Below are 20,796 nucleotides of genomic sequence, written 5' to 3' on the forward strand. Positions count from 1 at the left end.
ACTATTTAAATTTTTATAAATGTCCTTTATTCTTTGTGTATGGGTACTTGGAAATTATATTTTGCTTTTCTAAAAATATATTACATATTTGTGTGTGTATGTGTGTGTGTGTGTGTGTGTATGTGTGTTGCTGGGGATTGAACCCAGGGCCTTGTACATGCAAGGCAAGTACTGTACCAACTGAGCTATATCGTCAGCCCACACATATTGTTTTGATATCCGCTTCCTTTCCTCGGTATATTGTTGAATGTTTTTATTCAAATGAGTACAAATCTACAGCAACATTTATTAACATTTATCGCTTTATTTTCGTATGTGGCTGTACCATAAGTCAACCTGTCCTCCAATGATAAACATTTAAACAGTTCCCATTTTACTTTAAAATAAGTGAGGGTAGCTAATTACTTTATTGAGTCCTCATATGAGTGCATAGTAAAGGTCACTTCTTTCCTGTGTATTTGCATTTCATCTAATGTTAAATCAATAGCATCCAATGAGTCACCACATGTGACTTTGCAAAAACCCATGAGACTTGTTTAGAAATAATTTCTTTTCTAACCTAAGAAAGCCAAGGCTGCCAGCATTTAGGGCATGATGCAATCTCACTGATTTATAAGAGGAAATTTATATTTATTGACTATATGACATCAGCATCTTTTCAAACAAATTTTAACACCTTTCACATTTGCTAAAATCACATCGAAGATTTTGTCAGTAAGCACATACTCAAAAAGAGAAGGATATATATTTTCTAAAGAAAAAGTCAGAAATCATATAGTGAAATGGTTTATTCAATACACTATTCTGCCTATTATTGACTGGACAGGACTTGTGAGTTTCAATTTTACATTCCCTCTGGCTGCTACACACAGTGCCTAGCATGTGGTAAATGGTGAATAATCATTTGTTGTTAGAACAAGTGATTTTCACTGATAAAGATAAAACCACTCAATGAGGAGGGCAATTTTCAATGAAAACTAACCTAACAAATTACTCCATATATTAGATGTCGGGTTCTATAAAAAGGGCTGAAAAAGATGAATACTGCTCATTCATATATCCAAAGTACTAGGTTCAATTGGCAGATACATAAATAACAATAAGACTGCACAGTAAAAAAAAAAAAAAGACTATAAGAGAGAAATTAAACATGGTGTACACTTAATAAGAAAGGAAAGATTAGATCTGATTAGGAGGATCAGGGAAAGTTTTGTGAGAAAGGCAGCATTTAGATCACACCTTGAGTATAGGTAGAAAATTAAAAATTTTAATGCAATATAAAGATACGTGAATTTGAAATCATCCCCAATATAGGGAGTCTATATATAATTTCAAGTTTTTGTAAAAAATTTAGAAGTTTTTTGGGAGGATACTTCTATGTCTAGAAGATGAGGAGAAATTGAAACAAGGGAGCACACTTATTAATGCATCCACAAAAACACCTAGAATAGAGGCTGGGGTTATGGCTCAGCAGTAGCGCGCTCGCCTCGCACGCGCAAGACCCTGGGTTCAATCCTCAGCACCACATAAAAATAAATAAGTGAAATAAAAGTATTGTGTCCAACTACAACTAAAAATAATTAAAAAAAAAAAAACTATAATAGCTGGGTGCAATAGTACATGCCTGCAATCTCAGTACCTGGGAGGCTGAGGCAGGAGGATGGGAAGTTCAAGGGCAATTTAGCATAAAATCAGAAGGGCTAAGGAACACTCCTAGGTTCAATCCCCAGGACTGCCAAAACAAGTAAGTTAGTAAGTAAATAAATAGATAAATAAAATATATCCTAATGTTCACCTTATGGCAGCCCAATGCCACAAACTTCATTACAAAAATACTCTTCCTTATTGAAGTATAAATAAACCTCTGTAAGGGGGAGGCATAATCTCTATGGAAACAGGACTGTGGATTATATGACTCCAACTGCTCTTGCCATTTATCTTGACTTTCCTTCCATTTAACCAAAGTTCATCAGCTGATAAATAATATAACAATGCAAACAAATAGCTCACCTTGACCAGAAGCCAAAGGATTCAAAGGTCTTTTAATTGTCTGTGGCCTAGAAAAAAGAATTAAAAGTACTATATGAAATATAAATATGTTATCAGTCAAGTTATAATGATCTAATTAAAGTGATAATAACTCAGTTGCTTAATGACTACATCTGAAGTCAAATTGTTTTGTTGATATCATAAAATATTTAGTTTTCTCTAATTGCTTTTGAGAAATTATTGCCTGTTATTTGTTTTAGTGATGATAGTTTCTGATCTTTTCCCTTTATAAAAGCCATCAGGTAATTTCCTAATCACCTCTTCAAACAGAGGAAGGAAAAAAAATATAAGTCAAGCACTTCTCCTAGAATCGCTAATGTGCTTTTATATGTATGTAAAAGTGTATGTTGTATGGCACAAAATGCACCCCTAATTGAAAGACAAACTTAACACAAACATTAAAATTAAACATGAAAAAATTAAATTAAACAGTGTAGGTAGTTTCTTTTCCACTTAGGTACTCTTAGAAACTTCAGCTTACCCCATGACCATTAAGTTTATTATTATTTAAATAAAAGATTTTTTAATGGGAAAAAAAAAACAAAAGCTTTCTAGAGAATGTTACTAAGGTGCTTCTAAATCACAAAACAAATATGCATTAGTAATGTTAGTAAAGTATGGAGATTATTTTAATGCCCATAATTTAAATTTTTAAAATTTGTACAACTCCAAACATTTTGAGAAAAAAATACCATAAGCTATATTTTAATATAATAAATGCTTCCTACATTATTTATATTGTTAGAAATGTTACAGGAATCAGGATATGATTATATTAGTTAGAAAATGACCATAAAACCAAATCTAACAAATGCTTCATAAACTTTTTCAGTTAACATTAAAACAACCAAAAAAGAAAAACCCTTTAAAAATGAACTTTCAATTTAGTAACCAAACATTCCTAATAAGAGTCAAGACTATTTAAATGAAAAATACAGCAGATATAAGTAAATAATGAAAACTTCACCTTCCAAACTAGAGAATTCTTCAAGTAAAAAACAAAAAATAATAATAATCTAATGTTTTATTGGTGTATGCATAATTGCTCATCTTATGCTTATAAAAAAGTGAAAGTCTTTATCTCCATATTTTTGAAACTCCAAAGATTTTTCCACAGCTGCCTTCAGTGTCTGAGATAACAACACATGCACATACACACACACACACACACACACACACACACACACACACAAACATATACACAATTAATCTTTCTGGTTCTCAGATTATCCCCCTCTCAAACAGTGATGACTCTAACACAAGGTTATTGTAAGAAGTATAGGGGAGGCTGAGGTTGTGGCTCAGCGGTAGAGCACACACCTCGCACGCACGTGTGAGACCCTGAGTTTGATCCTCAGCACCACATAAAAATATACGAATAAAATAGAGGTATTGTGTCCAACTATAACTAAAACATAAAAAAAATAAAGAAAGAAAGAAGTAGAGGGGATCAAAGACCAGGAATGGAACCACCATTTGACTCAGCTATACCACTTCTTGGTACTTAGCCTAAAGAATTAAAGGTCAGCATACTACAGCAATACATGTATATTCATGCTTATAGGAGCACAATTCACAATAGCCAAACTGTGGAACTAGTCCAGGTATTCATCAATGGATGAATGGATAAATAAAATGTAGTATATATACACAATGGAGTTTTACTCAGCCATAAAGAAAAATGAAATTATGTCATTTGTAAGAAAATGGATGGAACTTGAGACCATCATGTTAAACAAAATAAGACAAACACAGAAGGTCAAGGGTCAATGTTTTCTCTCATGTGTGAAAGCCAGAAAGGAAAAAAAAATGGGAACTTATGAAAATAGAAGGAAGATTAGTAGAGGAAAGGGACCAGGGGGAGGAAATAATATTGACGAAATTATATTGTTATATTGTGTGCATGTACAATAAATCCTATTGTTATGAACAACTATAATGTACTAATAAAAATTCGAGGGGGAAGAAGAATTAGAGGAGAAAATGTATATAATACTTAACACAGTGGGCACTCAAAATGTTACCTGTTATAATTATTCTCTGAAATCAATTTAACTTCAAAGCAGGTAAAATAACTACAGTGACATAAAAGAATTGCAGAGCACCAAAAAGAGAATTAAGAGTTGTAGATACTAATCTATATGCTGTCACTAACTACCTGGTCTTGGGAAAGGACGTCAATCTCTTTGGCTCTGCCTTCTCACCTATAAAATGAGATTCTACAATCTACTTGAGGAACATCTGTTAGTACCTACAATAATCCCATAAAGTTTTAAATACTCTTCCCAGTCTTTCAAAGAAAAAAATATATTTGTTCAAACTTATGCCAATGTTTCCCCCAAGGGGAATTGGATTAATAAAAGGTACGTTTTTATGTCTAGATGCACAAAATGAACTTGATTAGTAATTTTAAATCATTATGATTTTGGTTTTTTTATAGAGAAATCACCACATCTTATAGTAATTTCTAAATGAAAATGACACATACTTAAAACAGTTTTCTTCATAGATGACATTCCATATCTTCCAAGCATCTGGTCCTTTATAACCAGTGTAGCGCTCAGGATTAAGGAGTAAATCCACATATTCAGCATCAGGAGACTGTATGTCTGTAAAATAAACATTTCCATTAAATCTTTCTTATCTTTAGCTACCTTAAAAAGTAGTATACAAGACAATGTACCATTGATTCTAAGGCATCCCAAATATATCAATGTATTGGGTATTTTAAAACAACTTTTCAAGAGAAAGGAAGGAAAAGAAAGAGAAACAAATGGCCACATTAACTGTGCACACTAATTGCAAAAACATCCTGATTTTAGAAATTGTAAAAAATAAGAATATGTGGATTTGAGATCGGAGAAACATAATTCAATTCTCATAGGCCATCCAGACAATAAATACAATATACATTCATTTCCACATTAACCAGAGCAGCTCATCAGTAACTAAGGTAAAAGAAGAAGTATTAGTGTCATATACTATTTGTTACCAAATACTTTCTACTTCAATGACCACTACCATCAGGATCCACTACCCAGCTGTCCTAAAGACATAACACTATATGCAAAAGTTATAGGTATGATGATTTTGTGTCAGCATCCTTTCTAAAAAGGAAAATTGGAAACAGCCTAAACACTCAACATAGTAGAGCAATTAGAAGCCTGGGCTCTGGAGCCTGAGTGCCTGGATTGGGATCCAGGTCCTGCCACTGATTCATAATTTAAAACTGTTAAACTTTGCTCGGTGCAATGGTGTATGCCTATAATCCTAGTAGCTCTAGAGACTAAAGCAAGAGGATCACAAGAGGATCACAGCCTTAGCAGTTTAGCAAGGCTCTAAGCAACATAGCACTATACTGTCTCAAAATTTAAAAAATAAATAAATAAATAAATAAAAAGGTTGGGAGTGGTGACTTGGATTGTGGGTCAGTGATTAAAGCAGCCTTGGGTTCAATCCCCTGGTACCAAAAACAAAAATTAAAAAATAAAAAACTCTTAAACTTCCAAACAAAAATGATGGCCCTAGTCCATCAATGGCTCTGGGAAATTACTTGACAGTACAGCAGTATTTTACTTATCTATAAAATTTAACAATATAAACCAAAATATGGGCAAAAATGGCCTCAAAGCAAACAGAAAAGATAACAAGAAACAGAGCACAAAGTCCCTTATGAGAGTCCATCAAAGAATTGTAGATCAGTAGTAGAGCACTTCCCTAGCATGTAGAAGGCCCTGGGTTTGATCCCCAGTACTGCAAAATAAAAAAGACAGAAAAAAAATAGAGCAAGAGAGCAATAGAGAGTCCATCAAGCTCTCAACAATACCTACTTCATATTATTAAAGAACAAAGACAAAAAAAAAAAAGAACTAAACTTGGCTATTTTTATTCCAATTCAACAGCATAATAAAAGCATGTATTAGGAGAAAAGTAACTTCTAGAACCAACACAATGACAGCATCTAGAAATAACTGAGCCCTATGCAGAAGCAGCAATTAAAATAAATTAAAAAAGTAAATAATAAGAACTTAAAAAATAAATTAGCATGGAATCATCCAGTTCAGAGATGGCTAACTGTTCACTCCAATTAATACTAAAGGCAGTTAGTTATTACAGAAATTTACACTAAATTGATTTTTTAAACTCCTCATTTTTAAAATATGTAAATAATTCTCAGTATCCAGTACCTTAAAACAGAAAACTAGACACCAAGGTATGATTGCACTTTTTAATATTCCACCTAGAGATAAACATTTGGCCTCTTGATTTTACTTATGACAGAATAAAAAATAAATGTTATTATATCCATATTTTGCCACATGACTAAAGCTCAAATATCTTATAAGGATTTATAAAATACCTTCTATACTTCACCCACCATTTGCATATGTTGTTTATTCCCTATGAAGCTGTGCCTTTAAAAAATACTCATCTTTTAACAGAAGAAATGAATGCAAATGGGCAAGTAATTCACTAAACTCCACCATGTGAGTGAGCTATTGATTCTCAGTTGGTACTCACATTGTAGTCTCAAAAGGATAGTTCATTCATGGAAGTTAAAGTATTACCATCCTTTTTCTAACATTACATGTCTTAAAAAAAACTGTTACATATTATAAATTTAGTTTTATCTCATAGAACAATGTTTAAGGCCAAAAGATCTTTATAGAAAAGATGATAAAACAAGAGGTCGAGGAGAATGTTCCATCTCTTTCCTTTAGTAGCCTAAGTCTTGATTAAGTCTACAACCTCTCATATCTAATATCCCTGAGATGTTTTGGAATCGAGAACAAAAGTAATACAGTGTACACAACTTACATTAGGTATTACTCCAACAGGGTCTGGGGCACCAATCAAAAGGGGTAGAGATGTGGCAGGGAAATAAAGTCATCAGCTGATATAAGAAAGGAAGCCATGAACTAGTTGCTTAGGATGCCTGGAAATAAGGAATGGCTTCTGGGCAGCAACAGTAGTTAATACCACTAAGTTCAAGTGAGACCATAGGGCTGGAGCTGGAGCTCGGCGAAAGAGCTCTTATCTAGTATGCACAAGGGCCTGGATTTGTTCCCCAGCATTGAAAAAACAAAACAAAACAAAACCTCACCCACATACACATTTCTGCAGTGAAATACATGAATATTCACACTGAATGCGTATTAAACTTAGGAGGAAACATGTCTGTTTTCCAGATTTTGGAAACAGAAAGAAGGCATTATAGATAAGTATATACCAAAGCTTGTTCATGTTTCCTATCAAGGAAAGCTCTTTTCTTTTTCTCTTCTCTCCTTTCATCCATCCTCTCTCTTTTTCCAAAAAGAAGCCACTTTCCCTTCCTTTCTCTTTCATAAGGATTACAGGCTTCTCTTTTACTTGAAATTTCAATGCCCTGCAGTATTCTTTTCACTTAATTTTTTTAAGATCATTAATACTCTACAAAAGAGCCACAGAAGAACATCAAAACTCAATTCGATTAAATTTTGTTTAGAGAGCAATAATTTAGTAAGAGGCCAATAATCCAACTTAGAAAAAGAAGAATGGAAGAATCCATAAATCTAGGATGCTAGATTTTAACAGCACCAGGACTGGGGCTTAGTTTTAGATGTTGCAGATGTGATTCTATGTGCGAAATTCTCTTTTCTGAAAGCAACAAAGGCCATCATTAAGGAAAATGTAAAACAATCCAACAGCAATATAACAGAAGTAAGGTGGGTTTTTTGGTTTTGTTTTGTTTTGTTTTAATTTTTGTTTTGTTTTTGTTTGGTACCAAGGACTGAACCCAGGAGTGCTTAATCACTGTTCCACATCCCACAGCCCTTTTTATTTTTTATTTAGGTCTTGCTAAGTTGCTTAGGGCCTTGCTAAGTTGCTGAGGCTGGCTTTGCACTCACAATCCTCCTGCATCAGCCTCCCAAGCTGCTGAGATTACAAAGTATACCACCATGCCCAGCCAGAAGTAAGTTTTTGTAATTCCTACATTCTAGCTACTTGTGCAAAATGCATGTGTGTATTGCAAAACTTATCAAAATTACTATATACTACAAACTGCAAAATCTAAGAGGTAAATTTTTTTTCTAGAAATCAAGTTTTCTTTTTTAATAGTTCTATTATGGTAAAATATATATGAAACAAAATCCCACCAGTTCAACCATATTTAAGTGTACCTCAAGCAACATTAACAACATTCACAATGTTGTATAATTGTCACCAGTTTGTTTCCAAAACTCTTCCATAACCCCAAAGAGAAACTCTGCAGTCATCTAACAATAATTCTTCATTCCCAGCCCTACAACCTCCAGTAACCTCTGATCTACGTTCTATGAATTTGCCCATTTTAGATAGTTTATGTAAGTGGACTCATATAATACTTGTCTTTTGTGTCTGGTTTATTTCACTTAGCATGTTTTCAAGGTTCATCTATGTTGTAGCCTATGTCAGAACTTCATTCCTTTTTATGGCTCAATAGAATTTCATTAAATGGATATACCACATTTGCTTATTCATCCATCTGGTGAGAGACACAGGTTGTTTATACTTTCTGGCTACTGGGAATGATGCTGCAACGAACACTGGTTTACCCAAATCTGTTTGAGTCTCTGTCTTCAATTCTTTTGAATGTGTACCTAGAAATGGAACTGTTAGGTCATATGGTAATTCTGTTTAGCTTTTTGGGGAGCTGTCAAACTATTAGAAACTGAGTTTAAAAAAAAAAAGATTCAAAATTTTATCTTAGGTATAATTTTAAACATAACGTGTAGTATAAAAAAATGTTTTACCATCAGCTTCACAGAAGTTGTCAGAAGAATCATCATGCTTGGTCCACTGAAGAACAGCCTTCTGGGTTTCCTCACTTCAAAAAAAATGAACAGTGTGATTCTTTTTTTCAAATTAACATGTGATATGAAAGAAACAAAGCACCACTAAAAAAGAAAAGAAAAGAAAAATCATACCTCAGTGATTCATCCACTGCTCCGAGTCGTTCAGCTTGCTCACATTCTTCGATGAGATTATTGGCTTCTTCAGAATACTAAAATGAAAAATAGAGTAAATAGAATACAATTTACTGCATTTTAAAAAACTTTTTGAAAGAATTTAGACACTATCTAAGGCTCTCTTGATATCTGGTACCATCATCTTGACTTCAAAACTAAAAAGAAACCATTAAGCACTCACATTTCCTCTTGAAGCTAAAAAATAAGTAAAAAGCTTTGCCTTTAAAATGTCTATGAAGAACATTTTTTGAGGGGTAGGGGATACCAGGGATTGAACTCAGGGGCACTCAGCCACTGAGCCACATCCCTAGCCCTATCTTGTATTTTATTTAGAATCAGGGTTCCACTGAGTTGCTTAGGGCCTCACTGTTGCTGAGGCTGGCTTTGAACTCGCAATCCTCCTGCCTCAGCCTCCAGAGCCACTGGGAATACAGGTGTGCACCACTGTGCCTGGTCACGAAGAATATCTTTGAGTGTAAGGAAGTCTTGTGGCAAGTAGTCAAAAGATATTGTCCTGTGGCTGGGATTGTGGCTCCACGGTAGAGCGCTCGCCTAGCACGGGCACAACCCGGGTTCGATTCTCAGCACCACATAAAAATAAAGGCATTGTGCTGTGTCCATCTACAAAAAAGATTCTCTCTCTCTCTCTAACAGCATCAATTTTTTCTTCCATAATATAAGCAATGGGAATATCATGCCATGATGCTAGGAGTACCCTGGAGCTTCCCAAGTCTTTGCAAAAAGTATTCTGCTATCTTTAGGTATTTGTAAGATATTCTTGAACCATATTTCTTTTCGATGTCTAAGTCTATCCAAGGGCATTTTACCACTGAGCTAATTTGCTGCCTTTTTTTTTTTTTTAATTTTGAGTCAGGGTATCACTAACTTGCAGAGCTTAGCCTTGAATTTGTCATCCTCCTGCCTCAGCCTCCAGAGTCAGTGGATTATAGGAATCTGTCCTCATGCCTAGCCTTCAATAATTTGTTTTCAACATCAGCTTCATCTTAAAAATTTTGTGGTCATTACTTAGTATGTACATCATTTGATAATAAACACTTTTATCTTCATTGGTAAAATTTGTACACAAATATGAATTATGCATGTGCCTTCATGACAAGTCCAATTCTGCTCCTTTGATTTCTTGATTTAGGTAATACACCATTTTTACCCAGAAAATTATTTTTATCAAGATCTATATAGGTATGACACAAAAATTATTTTATCTTTAATTTTTAACTTTAACTGAATTTACACTAGTATTCACAAGAGTGATGAAAGTTTTCCTTCTATAGAAGGAACTTCCAAAAGTTTTTGTTGTTGTTGTTTCCAGATTTTGTTTTGTATTGTATTTTGGCAGTACTTGGGAATGAACACAAGGGCACTCTACCACTGAGTCTCACCCCCAGCCCTTTTTATTTATTTTGAGATAGGGTTTCACTAAGTTGCTGAGGGTGGCCTCTAACTTGCTATCCTCCTGCCTCAGCCTCCTGAGTCACTGGGATTTACAAGCATGTGCCATAATCCCTGATTCAAGTTTTACTTTGAATAAACTCAAAGAGATGAGTCCATTAATTGAATGAAAAATGTCAAACAATTTTGTGGAATTAAATTATTTTCTATTTGAAACAGTTAATAATGACATCACTTAACTATGTGCAAAGTTCTGTCATTGATGTCAACAAGTCAATGCTGTGAGTTCACACTTTAACTCTTCATATGTACAAGGAAATGTGGAATCAAAAATTAGCAAAATTAATTTTCATCTATGGTGGAAAGGTTCAGAATGTGGTTGCCTCTGGGAAAAGACTGAGGATTCTGATACAGAAAAAGGCCATTAGGTGAAAATTAAAGAAATCTGAGTAAAGTTAGTTATAATGTATCAGCACTGGTTCATTATTTTTAACAAATGTATCAGGATGGGGATATGGCTCAGTGATAGAGTGAGTCTTTAGAGTGGGTGAGGCCCTTGGTATAATACCCAGTAGCAACAACAACAAAAAAAACATAAATATACAATGGTTATATAAGATGATACTTATAGAGGAAACTGGTTATGAGTTTTATGGAAACTCTAAACTATCTTCACAATTTTTCTGTAAATTTAAAACTGTTATAAAAATAAAAGTTTATTTTAAATCAGGTATGGTGGCACACACCTGTAATCCCAATGACTCAAGAGGCTGAGGCAGGAAGATCTCAAGTTTGAGGCCATCCTCAGCAACTTAGAGAAGACCTAAGCAACTTAGTGAGACCTTGTCTCAAAATAAAACATAAAAAGGATTGTGGGGTATGACTCAGTAGTAAAACACCTATGGGTTCAATCCCCAGTAAACCTTCCCACTAAAAAAATTTTATTTTAAGAGAGAGACATAAAAGACACATAAATCAAATGCAATGTGCAGGTAAATTTGAATCCTGTTTCAAACAAACTATTAATGTATTTATGAAACATCAGAGAAATATGAACCCTGACTATGGGTATTTTTTTAAAGAGTATTTTTATCTTAGAGATATATGTGAATTATGTATAAACATAATGATTTATCTGAGATTGGCTTTAAAATTATTGGGAAAATAGAGTGAGAGGTACAGATGAGGCAGGTTTGACCATATACTGATAACTGCTGGGTGACGGATGTTTGGGTTTTTTTCCTTTTCTCTACATTTGTTTATTTTTGATACTTTGAATAATAAAAGATTAAATGAAAACAAACAAAAGGATTTAGAGCCACTGAATTAAAAACTTTCAAGGGATTTCACTGTAATGAGAAACAGAGATGGGGACATCTAGGTGAAAGGGGAAATGTTTTTTTCAAGCTTTTTGTCAAGGTACTAGACACATCAGTTAAGTATATGTATATACCTTATAGCTTGCAGATTTAATCCCATCAGGAACTTCATCCTGAAAAAGAAAAAATATGCATTTTTTTAGATAACATTTATCCTGTCTTCTGGAAAAAAAATTAAATTTATGAGAAAAATCACAAAACAAATTATTGAAATTAACACTTTATTTTTTTTTTTAGAAAGAGTGAGAGAGGAGAGAGAGAGAGAGAGAGAGAGAGAGAGAGAATTTTTAATATTTTTATTTTTTAGTTATCGGCGGACACAACATCTTTGTTTGTATGTGGTGCTGAGGATCGAACCCGGGCCGCACGCATGCCAGGCGAGCGCGCTACCGCTTGAGCCACATCCCCAGCCCAACACTTTATTTTTAACTAAAACTACTCAGGCAATTTTTATATTATTTCTTTAAAGGAAATAAAAATTCAAAAACAAACTAATAAAATACTCACATATGATAGCATGGAAATAAAAAAACAGTTACTGAGCCATTATTCTTTTTGATATTCAAACTGTCCCTCTATAAGTCACTAAGTGCTGACTTAATCTTAGCACCTGCATCCTTCTGATATTCCTTTGGTAGTCCTTAGCAGCATGCTTTGTTTTGTTTTGTTTGACAAAATTTTTCAGGTTCATCTTGTGTAGCTCGTATTTAAGGAGCTCCAGTTCTTTTCAGAGGAAACTAGAAGTGGTTTTTAGGTGTGTTGGCCACTTACTCACTACAGGAACTATCTGCCTGTCCTCAAAGTGATGCTGTGGGCAGATAAGGATGTAGCAGAATTCTGTATACTGCAGGGTACTCTTTCTTCTAGGGTACATGCCTAGAAGGGTGTGCATCACTTTATCGTGTACACTTCCAGACTCTGAACTAGATCAAAGAGTGTTCTTTTTCAATAGCTATACATTTAGAAGATTTCTAATTTTTTTCACATAACAAAGAATGTCAAATTTATAGATATATTTCAGTAGAACTGACATCTCTACAATATTCAGACCTGCTTTATGGTCGTCATCTATGAACATCTGTCTAATTACTAAGTAAAATTCCTAATCAGATTTCTAGGTCAAAGGGTATGTGCCTTTTTATTTTTGATGCATTTGCCAAATTATCTCCCAAAAGACTTAACCACCATAATACTCATTTCTTATTCCCAGACTCACACTAAACATTGTTATTCTTTTTTTGCATTGGCCAATCAATAATGGAGGTGAAAGAACCGGATTTTGCAGAATTGTAAAGACAACAAATGACTGGTTTCTCTGGGTATAAAAAGATTCCAGCCTCAATGGGCAGAACATCTGCCTCACTCAAATTTTCTCTGGAATCAGTATACAAATCAAGGGATATGGTTTTCAAAGTGCCCAACATAAGGAAGAAAACTTGTTTTTACTACTTTTCTCTCTCCTGCTAGGTCACAGGGTATAACCTGAACTAAAAAAGGAAATCAAAGTGTTGACAAAAAGGGAACTGGTCTTTGTCCCTTGTTCAGCTACAAAAGGCATTACCAAAGTAGCAGCAGACCATCTGAGTAGTGAGTTGACTGAGTTTGACCAAATGCATATGTTAGATTAAGGAAGAACTGCTCATTGTTTGAGGTGGGAAGATGGCACTGTGGTCATGAAGTAATGTCCCTTCTTTCAGAGGCACACTGAAACATACAATATTGAGATGTCAAGATATCAGTAATGCAGGGGCTGGGGTTGTAGCTCAGTGGCAGAGCACTTGCCTAGCTTGTGTGAGGCACTGGGTTCAATTCTCAGCACCGCATATAAATAAATAAATAAATAAATAAATAAAGATCCATCAACAACTAATAAAAATATTTTTTTAAAAAAGATATCAGTAATGCACAATATAAATGTTAAATCTGAAAGATGACAATTTAAGCTATAGCAAATATTCCGAAGGACTCAAAATGACCTTTAATCACTCTTTGTTTCCAACATATCACCCTATTAGGAATTATTAGAACTGAGCCCAGGCTTGTCCCAAGAGGAATATAAATAATTCATTTCCTCACTGGCATTTGGAGTGGAGTTTCTCTCACTCTCCCTCCTCAGCTTGCTGTTCCTCTCTGCTCTCAGTTTGTACACTTTAACCTATAGTTGGGCAATCATACTTGTGTTGAAATGATCACTTAGTGTTTCTCTTCTCTACTAAACCGTAGCTAAGCTTGCATGCCCAGGTCCCACCACATAGTAGACTCTCACAAAATACTCATTATTGAGCCAAATTACATTCAAATGCCAACTGATATTACTTCACCAATCTCTTCTCCATCTCCTCATGTTTTACATATACTTCCCCAACACTGCCAGTTATCCAAAAACTCAGGTCTAATCATGGTACTTCTTTGCCAAGCTTACAAATTTAATGTTTATAAATTTAATGTTTTCCAATTACCTTCCTTTAAAAGCAAAAACCTCCAGTATGATATCAGTTTAAGAAGAAAGCAGCAGTATTGACATGAAAGCATCTCAGTCCCAGTTTTTGTTTCTGTTTTGTCCTCCAATAAGAAATTGGTTTAATGAATAATGGTGTCTTCATAGCATGTAGCCACAACCGAGAATGGGAAGCTTTTTATATAACTCAGCTCCAGTTCTGCTGAAGCTGAGGTAACTAGATCCTATCTCAGTTTTTCAGTTTAAATACCCCCAACTAATTTTTCCTCTTACTAAAATATAATGTCAAGAACTTATAAAATATAGTGAAGCATTTAAATTGATAACATCACTATCATGATATGTTCATGCTTTCAAGACAGTAATTGCTGTGGATTGAATCTTGAATGCCCTCCAAAGGCCCATGTGTTAAAGACTTGGCCCTTAGAGAGGCACCATCAAGAGGTGGTGGAACCTTTGAGAGGTGAGGCCTGATGGAAGGTCTTTAGGTCACTGGGAGAGTGCTCTTGATAGAGCTTCTACTGGCCTCTTCCTCTTCCTCTTTTTTGCTTCCTAACTATGAGGTGATTGGTTTTCTTCTGCCACATACTCTCCACCATGATGCGCTGCCTCACCACAGGTCCAAAGCTACAGGGAGTCAATCATGCATGACTTGAACCTCCAACATCATGAGTCAAAATAAACCTTTTCTTCCTATAAGTTGCTTATCTTAGGTATTTTGTGATAATAATGGGAAGTCAACTAACACAGTAACATAAGTTAATGTTTTGTAAGTTAATCCTTGAGTTTTCACCAAGTTGTGTCTCTAAGGATTAATAGAACTAAATGCTTCTCATTCTCATGATAAAATATTCATAAATAATATTTTATATTTGCTTTAATACCACATGCTAGATATGTCTATATGAGCAATAGTTAGATTTAGAAAAATAAACTGCTCAAAAAACACAATACCACTTTCACCTCTGTTAGGGTGGCTATTATCCAAAAAGCAGAAAAATCAGTATTATCAAGGATGTGGAAAAACTGGAACCCTTGTACACTTTTGATAGAAATGTAAAAATGGTTCAGCCACTGTGGAAGAATTTGACAATTGCTCAAAAATTAAACCTAGAATTACCATATGATCCAGCAGTTCCACTTCTAGGTATACCCACAAAATTTGAGAGCCTGAGGATATAGCTCAGATAAAACATGTGCTTAGCAAGCTCCAGGGCCCAGGTTCAATCCAAAAACAAAAACAAAAACAAAAAAAGAAGAAGAATGAAAATAGGGGTTTGAAGAGCTATTTATATACACATGTCCACAGCAGAATTATCCATAAGAGCCAAAAGGCTCTTGTTGTGTTTCCACAACACAAAAGTGTATCAACAGATTAAAATATAACAAAACTTAGTACAGACATACGGTGCAACATTGTAACTTGGCCTTAAAGTGGAATAAAATTCTAATAAATGCTATAGTATATATCAACTTAAAAACATCACTCTACATGAAACAGAACCATATGCAAAAAAGGACAAATATAGTATTATTTCCCTTAAAGGAGGTGCCTATAATACTCAAATTCACAGAGAAAACAACAGAGTGGTGGTTGCCAAATACTGAGAGGCGGGGGGGACTTGGGAGTTAGTGGTCAAGTGGCAACAGTTTCAGTTTGGGAGGATGAGAAAGTTTTGGAGACAGGTGAAGGGTGACAGCTCCACAACAATATGAATGTACTTAATGCCACTGAACTGTACACTTAAAAATGGTTAAAATTGTAAATTCAATGCTATACATATTTTGTCACAATAAAAATAAATAAAATGAAAATATACTTTTTTTTCCTTCATTGTTGTTGTTTATACCAGGACCTTGCATATAGGCAAGCATTCTACCACTGAGCTACACCCCGACCCTATCTGCTTTTAAAGGGAGGCAAAACCTACTTCATTTCAAAGTATTTCAAAAATCTCTACTTTCATAGAGTACTTCAACTTTTAATGCTCTAAGATTCCAAAGTAAAATCAGGTGTTTCGTCCACTCTCAATTTCTACCCCAGGAAATCCAAGAAAAAATTATACCAAAAAAGTAAAGAAATTTTGGGGTGGGGTTGTGGCTTAGCGGTAGAGCGCTCGCCTAGCACTTGTGAGGCCCTCGGTTTGATCCTCAGCACCACATAAAAATAAATAAATAAAATAAAGGTATTGTGTCCAACTACAACTAAAAAGCAAAATTTGTTTTAAAAAGTAAAGGAATTTTAATTATACTTCAATTAATTTCATTTGATTATACCATACACATAACTTTTTCAGGTAAGATGTAGGAAGAAAAACAAATACCAAGCCAAGAGCACAACTAATCTCTCGAATAAATCAAGGGATTATATTAACAACAAAAAATTTATCATTATGAAGTCAGTTTAATTCAAAATAGGTTTTACACTTAGACATTTAGATTTGCAATTCATAAATATTAAATGTTATATTTAAACTAAGGTTTGAATTATTATTTGGTTATCTTGGCCCCCTTTAAAAAATTGTAATGGATGAAAATAGGTGCAATAGATCTTAAAGGTACACATAGTTCTTACAGATTGGCAAGGTTTGACAGCACAGTCCCTTCTTCCACACTGGCTGATATCATTCCAGAAAGGACACGGCTTCTTCAGGTTTACCTGTAGAATAATAGTAGGAGTTTTAAAAATAAGAACCCCAAGATTATAATTGACAACTGCTGAATTGTGAGGCTATGAACTGGTTATGTGATATGTTACAATCCTGCTATTTCTTCCACTTATTAGTCACCTAGTTCCATTGGCTGTATGTGTATAGCTGACATAGGCAAATTGATAAGTCAGTTAGAAAGACGCAGACAACCATTAACCAGACCCTGAACATATGGCAACCAGGAGTCAAAACAGCTTACATTATCAACTTTTTTTTTGTTTGTTTTGTTTTGTTTTTTTGGTACAAGGGATTGAACTCAGGAGCACTCAACCACTGAGCCACATCTCCAGCCCTATTTTGTATTTTATTTAGAGACCGGGTCTCACTGAGTTGCTTAGCGCCTCACCATTGCTGAGGCTCACTTTGAACTTGTGATCCTCCTGTCTCAGCCTCCAGAGCCGCTGAGATTACAGGCATGCATCACCGTGCCCGGCTCAACTCATACTTTTTAAAGCAAGAAACAGTTACCAAGTAGAGAAAAGTTAAATTGTGAACTCAAACTACAACTAAAGACTTCAATGATCAGATTTTCTAAATTCTTCCAGTAGTTATCTTAAGATAAAATGCTACAAGTGACTTGTTAAAATAATGAGTTTAAATAAAACCATGCTGTTTCTAAATTTTTTTAAATTTAGTTATTTTAATTAATTAGGGAAAATCTGATGTTTGAGAAAATTATGTACTCACTGTTTGGATAGAAATAAGTTTTTGTTCTAACTTCAATTTAAATAGGTGGTTCCTAACTATACAGTACAAAACTATCATTTTTTTATTAAAAGTATCCAATTGATGGTTTCAGAACCAAATGGTTCACTAATATAAAGTGAATTTCCTGAGTAAAGTTTCTCTCAATTTTAAATAATAACCACAATTTTGAAGCTTAGTAATTCTTAAGAAAATGTAATTATCCATTTAAAGTATTCTTATAAAAAAATTAAAATTAAAAGTACCTTGTAATATCTGAAGTAGTCACTTTCAAGAAGTTTTTGTAGTCTTGGGAAAAGTCTGTAGTTATTAAATCTATCGATGGTTTCAACATCACAAGTACAGTCATCCAAGTAACCACTAACCTGTTCCAAAGAAAATGAAACAATAAACCAAAAATGTCCAAGATGCAACAAGATTCTTTTTCCTCACGTGGTTATTATAAAATACCTCTTACTCAATCAACCTTTATCCACCCCTCATAATTTTCTAAGATGGGGTATGACAATAGTCTAGTGATACTGTTGCTCTTACTACATCCCTAGAGCAATTCTGTAGGGTGTGCTGGGCTCACGAAAATACACATACACAGAGCTAGTTCCCTCAAAGTCATTCTGTACCCCTCCTTCCAGACCCCAGATAACTAGACCAAAGATGGGCACTGAGATAAAAGGGAGAGAAGTATCTCCCTGTGACCAGACCTGTGAACACATAAACTCAGACCATATTCCATCATGTGAACAGATAAGCATGTGAGCTAGTCAGCAGAGAGAGAAAAGACCTTAAAAGACACTCCAACAAGCATTAATAAGAGATAGCACATGTTACTCAGATTGCCTAGAGGTTTCCCACTTCCACCCATCTTTCCTGAAACCCAAGTGTATCCCATTGTTGGTTTTCCTGAGACTCTGTAGTCGTATAATTTCAGTTGTCTCAGTTTTCCTTTCATTTTTAGAGGATGTATAGGTCAGAGACTTGATGACTATATAAAAAGACGTGTCACTGAATTTTAAAAAAACATAAATCATTATAAATTTCTAACAATCCTTAGTTAATGGGCCATAATAATTTTTTATAGGTTTGGAATGATGCTTAGAAATTATTTACATTAGCAAAACTGAAATAGCAAAATGATCACAAAGCCAATCCTGATTTTCAAATGTTCAATATTGAGGTCTTAAATCCTAGTTACTAGATAAACTATTAAATATACCTTTATGAGGATACAATGGGAAGTTATATTATAATCAGATGATGTTTTCAGTTGTGAAACTAAAATTCCTAGCTGTTTACTTGGGGCTAAGCAAACATGTAACAGAAGTAGTCAAACATTTCTTTTAAAAAACAAACACATAATGATTCAAAAAAAAAAAAAAAACCTTGGGGAAAGACTGAGGACAGGCAGCATTCTGTAGAAAAAAAAAAGAGACCCTTCTGTGGTCTGAATGTCTTCATTGTAAACCACATTTGATTATATTTTAGGGATACCTACTGCCTATAAAAACATATTGTTAAAATCTACTTGTAAGATTTTAACAATAAAATATTTATTGAAATATTAAATTTAGGTGTTTACCCTTTGGAATATGTAAAATCATACAATAACTTTTAATTTGAGACTATCACAAAACAGTTTGGAAAATTTTCACCTAAGAGACAAGAAGACTTTGAATTATAACAGCAATATTCAAGAGCTAAGATTTTTAATGATTTTTCTAATCTTATTTGTTTGGAGCTAATTCAGTTTCTAGAAATCTGATCTACATATTTTGTCATATAATAACTGTTTTCATTTCATATGCAAATGTGTCCTTGTAGCCTACTGAAAATTCTGAGTACACCACAATCTTAGAGTCCTCATTCTATGCGTGTGTGTGCAGCGCATGTTTGGTGCAGGGGGTTGAACCCAGGGCCTGGAGCTCATGAAGCAGCTCTCTAGCACTGGGCTACACCCCCAGCCCCAATGAATCCTAATTTTGGACACTAATAACACTAAAGTGCTTATAATCTAGATGATTTGATTTTTTGCATGTTCTTTTGAACATTAAAAGCAAAACTTCTAAGGACAAAAGACTGTTTCTCCCCTTTGGTACAAATTATTATTCAAAGAATAACAGGACCAGAAAGACCACAAGGCCAAAAGAACACCAACAAAGCAGAGACATTAAGCTACAAAAGGAAACAAAAGAACAGGAGAAATTTGAGAGAGTTTGGAGCAATCCATTTTTCCCCCAGAAATTCATTTTCACAGTAAGAATATATCTTCAAGACCTAGCTCAGTGTACCCACTTTCCAGAAGCCATCTCTCAGGCATACCTCACCACTACTGGGTTAACTGCCTCTCCTGTGTGCTCCCAGAGCATCCACATACTGCTATAGTATAAAAATACCTCACTGTGCTGAATTTACTATCTCCCTCCTGCCCACCAGAGAATAAAATCCTTAAGGCAAAATCATGTTTGTTCATCTTTGTGTTTCCAGTACTTAGCACCATGCTTTTAGGAAGTGCACAGTAGATGAACAATAATTATTTATGGAATGGTGGTAAATGAATGGATGAATGCTATCCACTGTCACTCATCACTGAGAATAGTGCCACTCTCTCTAATGGTACCTCTGTACTACCATGTCACTTGTGACAGTGCTCAGTGCCCCAGAGCACACAAGCACACTTGGGCAGGAAGTCACTCAACATAGCAAGATAAGCAGGCAGCTACGATAAACAACCCTTCACACCCAACATTCTACCTATCTGTATAAACCAAATACAAAGGAAGCTCTGAGAAGTCCCAAATCAGAAAGGAAAAGAGGTGACATGTTGCCAAGAGACATTCGAGGAAAAGGAGGCAGGTCAAATGTTGGATTTTTAAGTCTCCTGCCCCTTATGTTAGATATGGAATAGGAGGTATTCCCCACTGTAACCACAGGTAGCAAGACAGATAAGGAAGCCACATAAAGATGGCAGGGATTTCAGTAGATGGAGAGAGCCCAGCAAAGACAAGACAGGAAGCTACTTGGAAATCCAAGCCATCTGACAGTTTAGGTGAGCCTGCCAACAGGCAGCAGAACCTGATTTCTGGAAGAAAGCCTAGCAG

At 34.7% G+C, this 20,796-nt stretch overlaps 1 protein-coding gene across 1 annotated transcript in view; it reads right to left on the reverse strand.

The window, feature by feature from the left end:
- Positions 1 to 20,796, reverse strand: part of Ero1a (endoplasmic reticulum oxidoreductase 1 alpha) — a 45,875-nt gene that overhangs the window by 14,659 nt on the left and 10,420 nt on the right. Inside the window, exons 2-8 of the mRNA XM_015480889.2 lie at positions 17,947 to 18,066; positions 16,861 to 16,944; positions 11,902 to 11,940; positions 8,997 to 9,073; positions 8,823 to 8,896; positions 4,538 to 4,658; positions 2,011 to 2,057 (exon numbers count right to left, since the gene is read on the reverse strand). Of these exons, the coding sequence (XP_015336375.1) occupies positions 2,011 to 2,057; positions 4,538 to 4,658; positions 8,823 to 8,896; positions 8,997 to 9,073; positions 11,902 to 11,940; positions 16,861 to 16,944; positions 17,947 to 18,066 (562 nt within the window). The remainder of the gene's footprint in view (positions 1 to 2,010; positions 2,058 to 4,537; positions 4,659 to 8,822; positions 8,897 to 8,996; positions 9,074 to 11,901; positions 11,941 to 16,860; positions 16,945 to 17,946; positions 18,067 to 20,796) is intronic.

The sequence above is a fragment of the Marmota marmota genome, unplaced genomic scaffold, assembly GCF_001458135.2.
Source record: "Marmota marmota marmota unplaced genomic scaffold, marMar, whole genome shotgun sequence".
NCBI classification, from domain to species: Eukaryota; Metazoa; Chordata; class Mammalia; order Rodentia; family Sciuridae; genus Marmota; species Marmota marmota.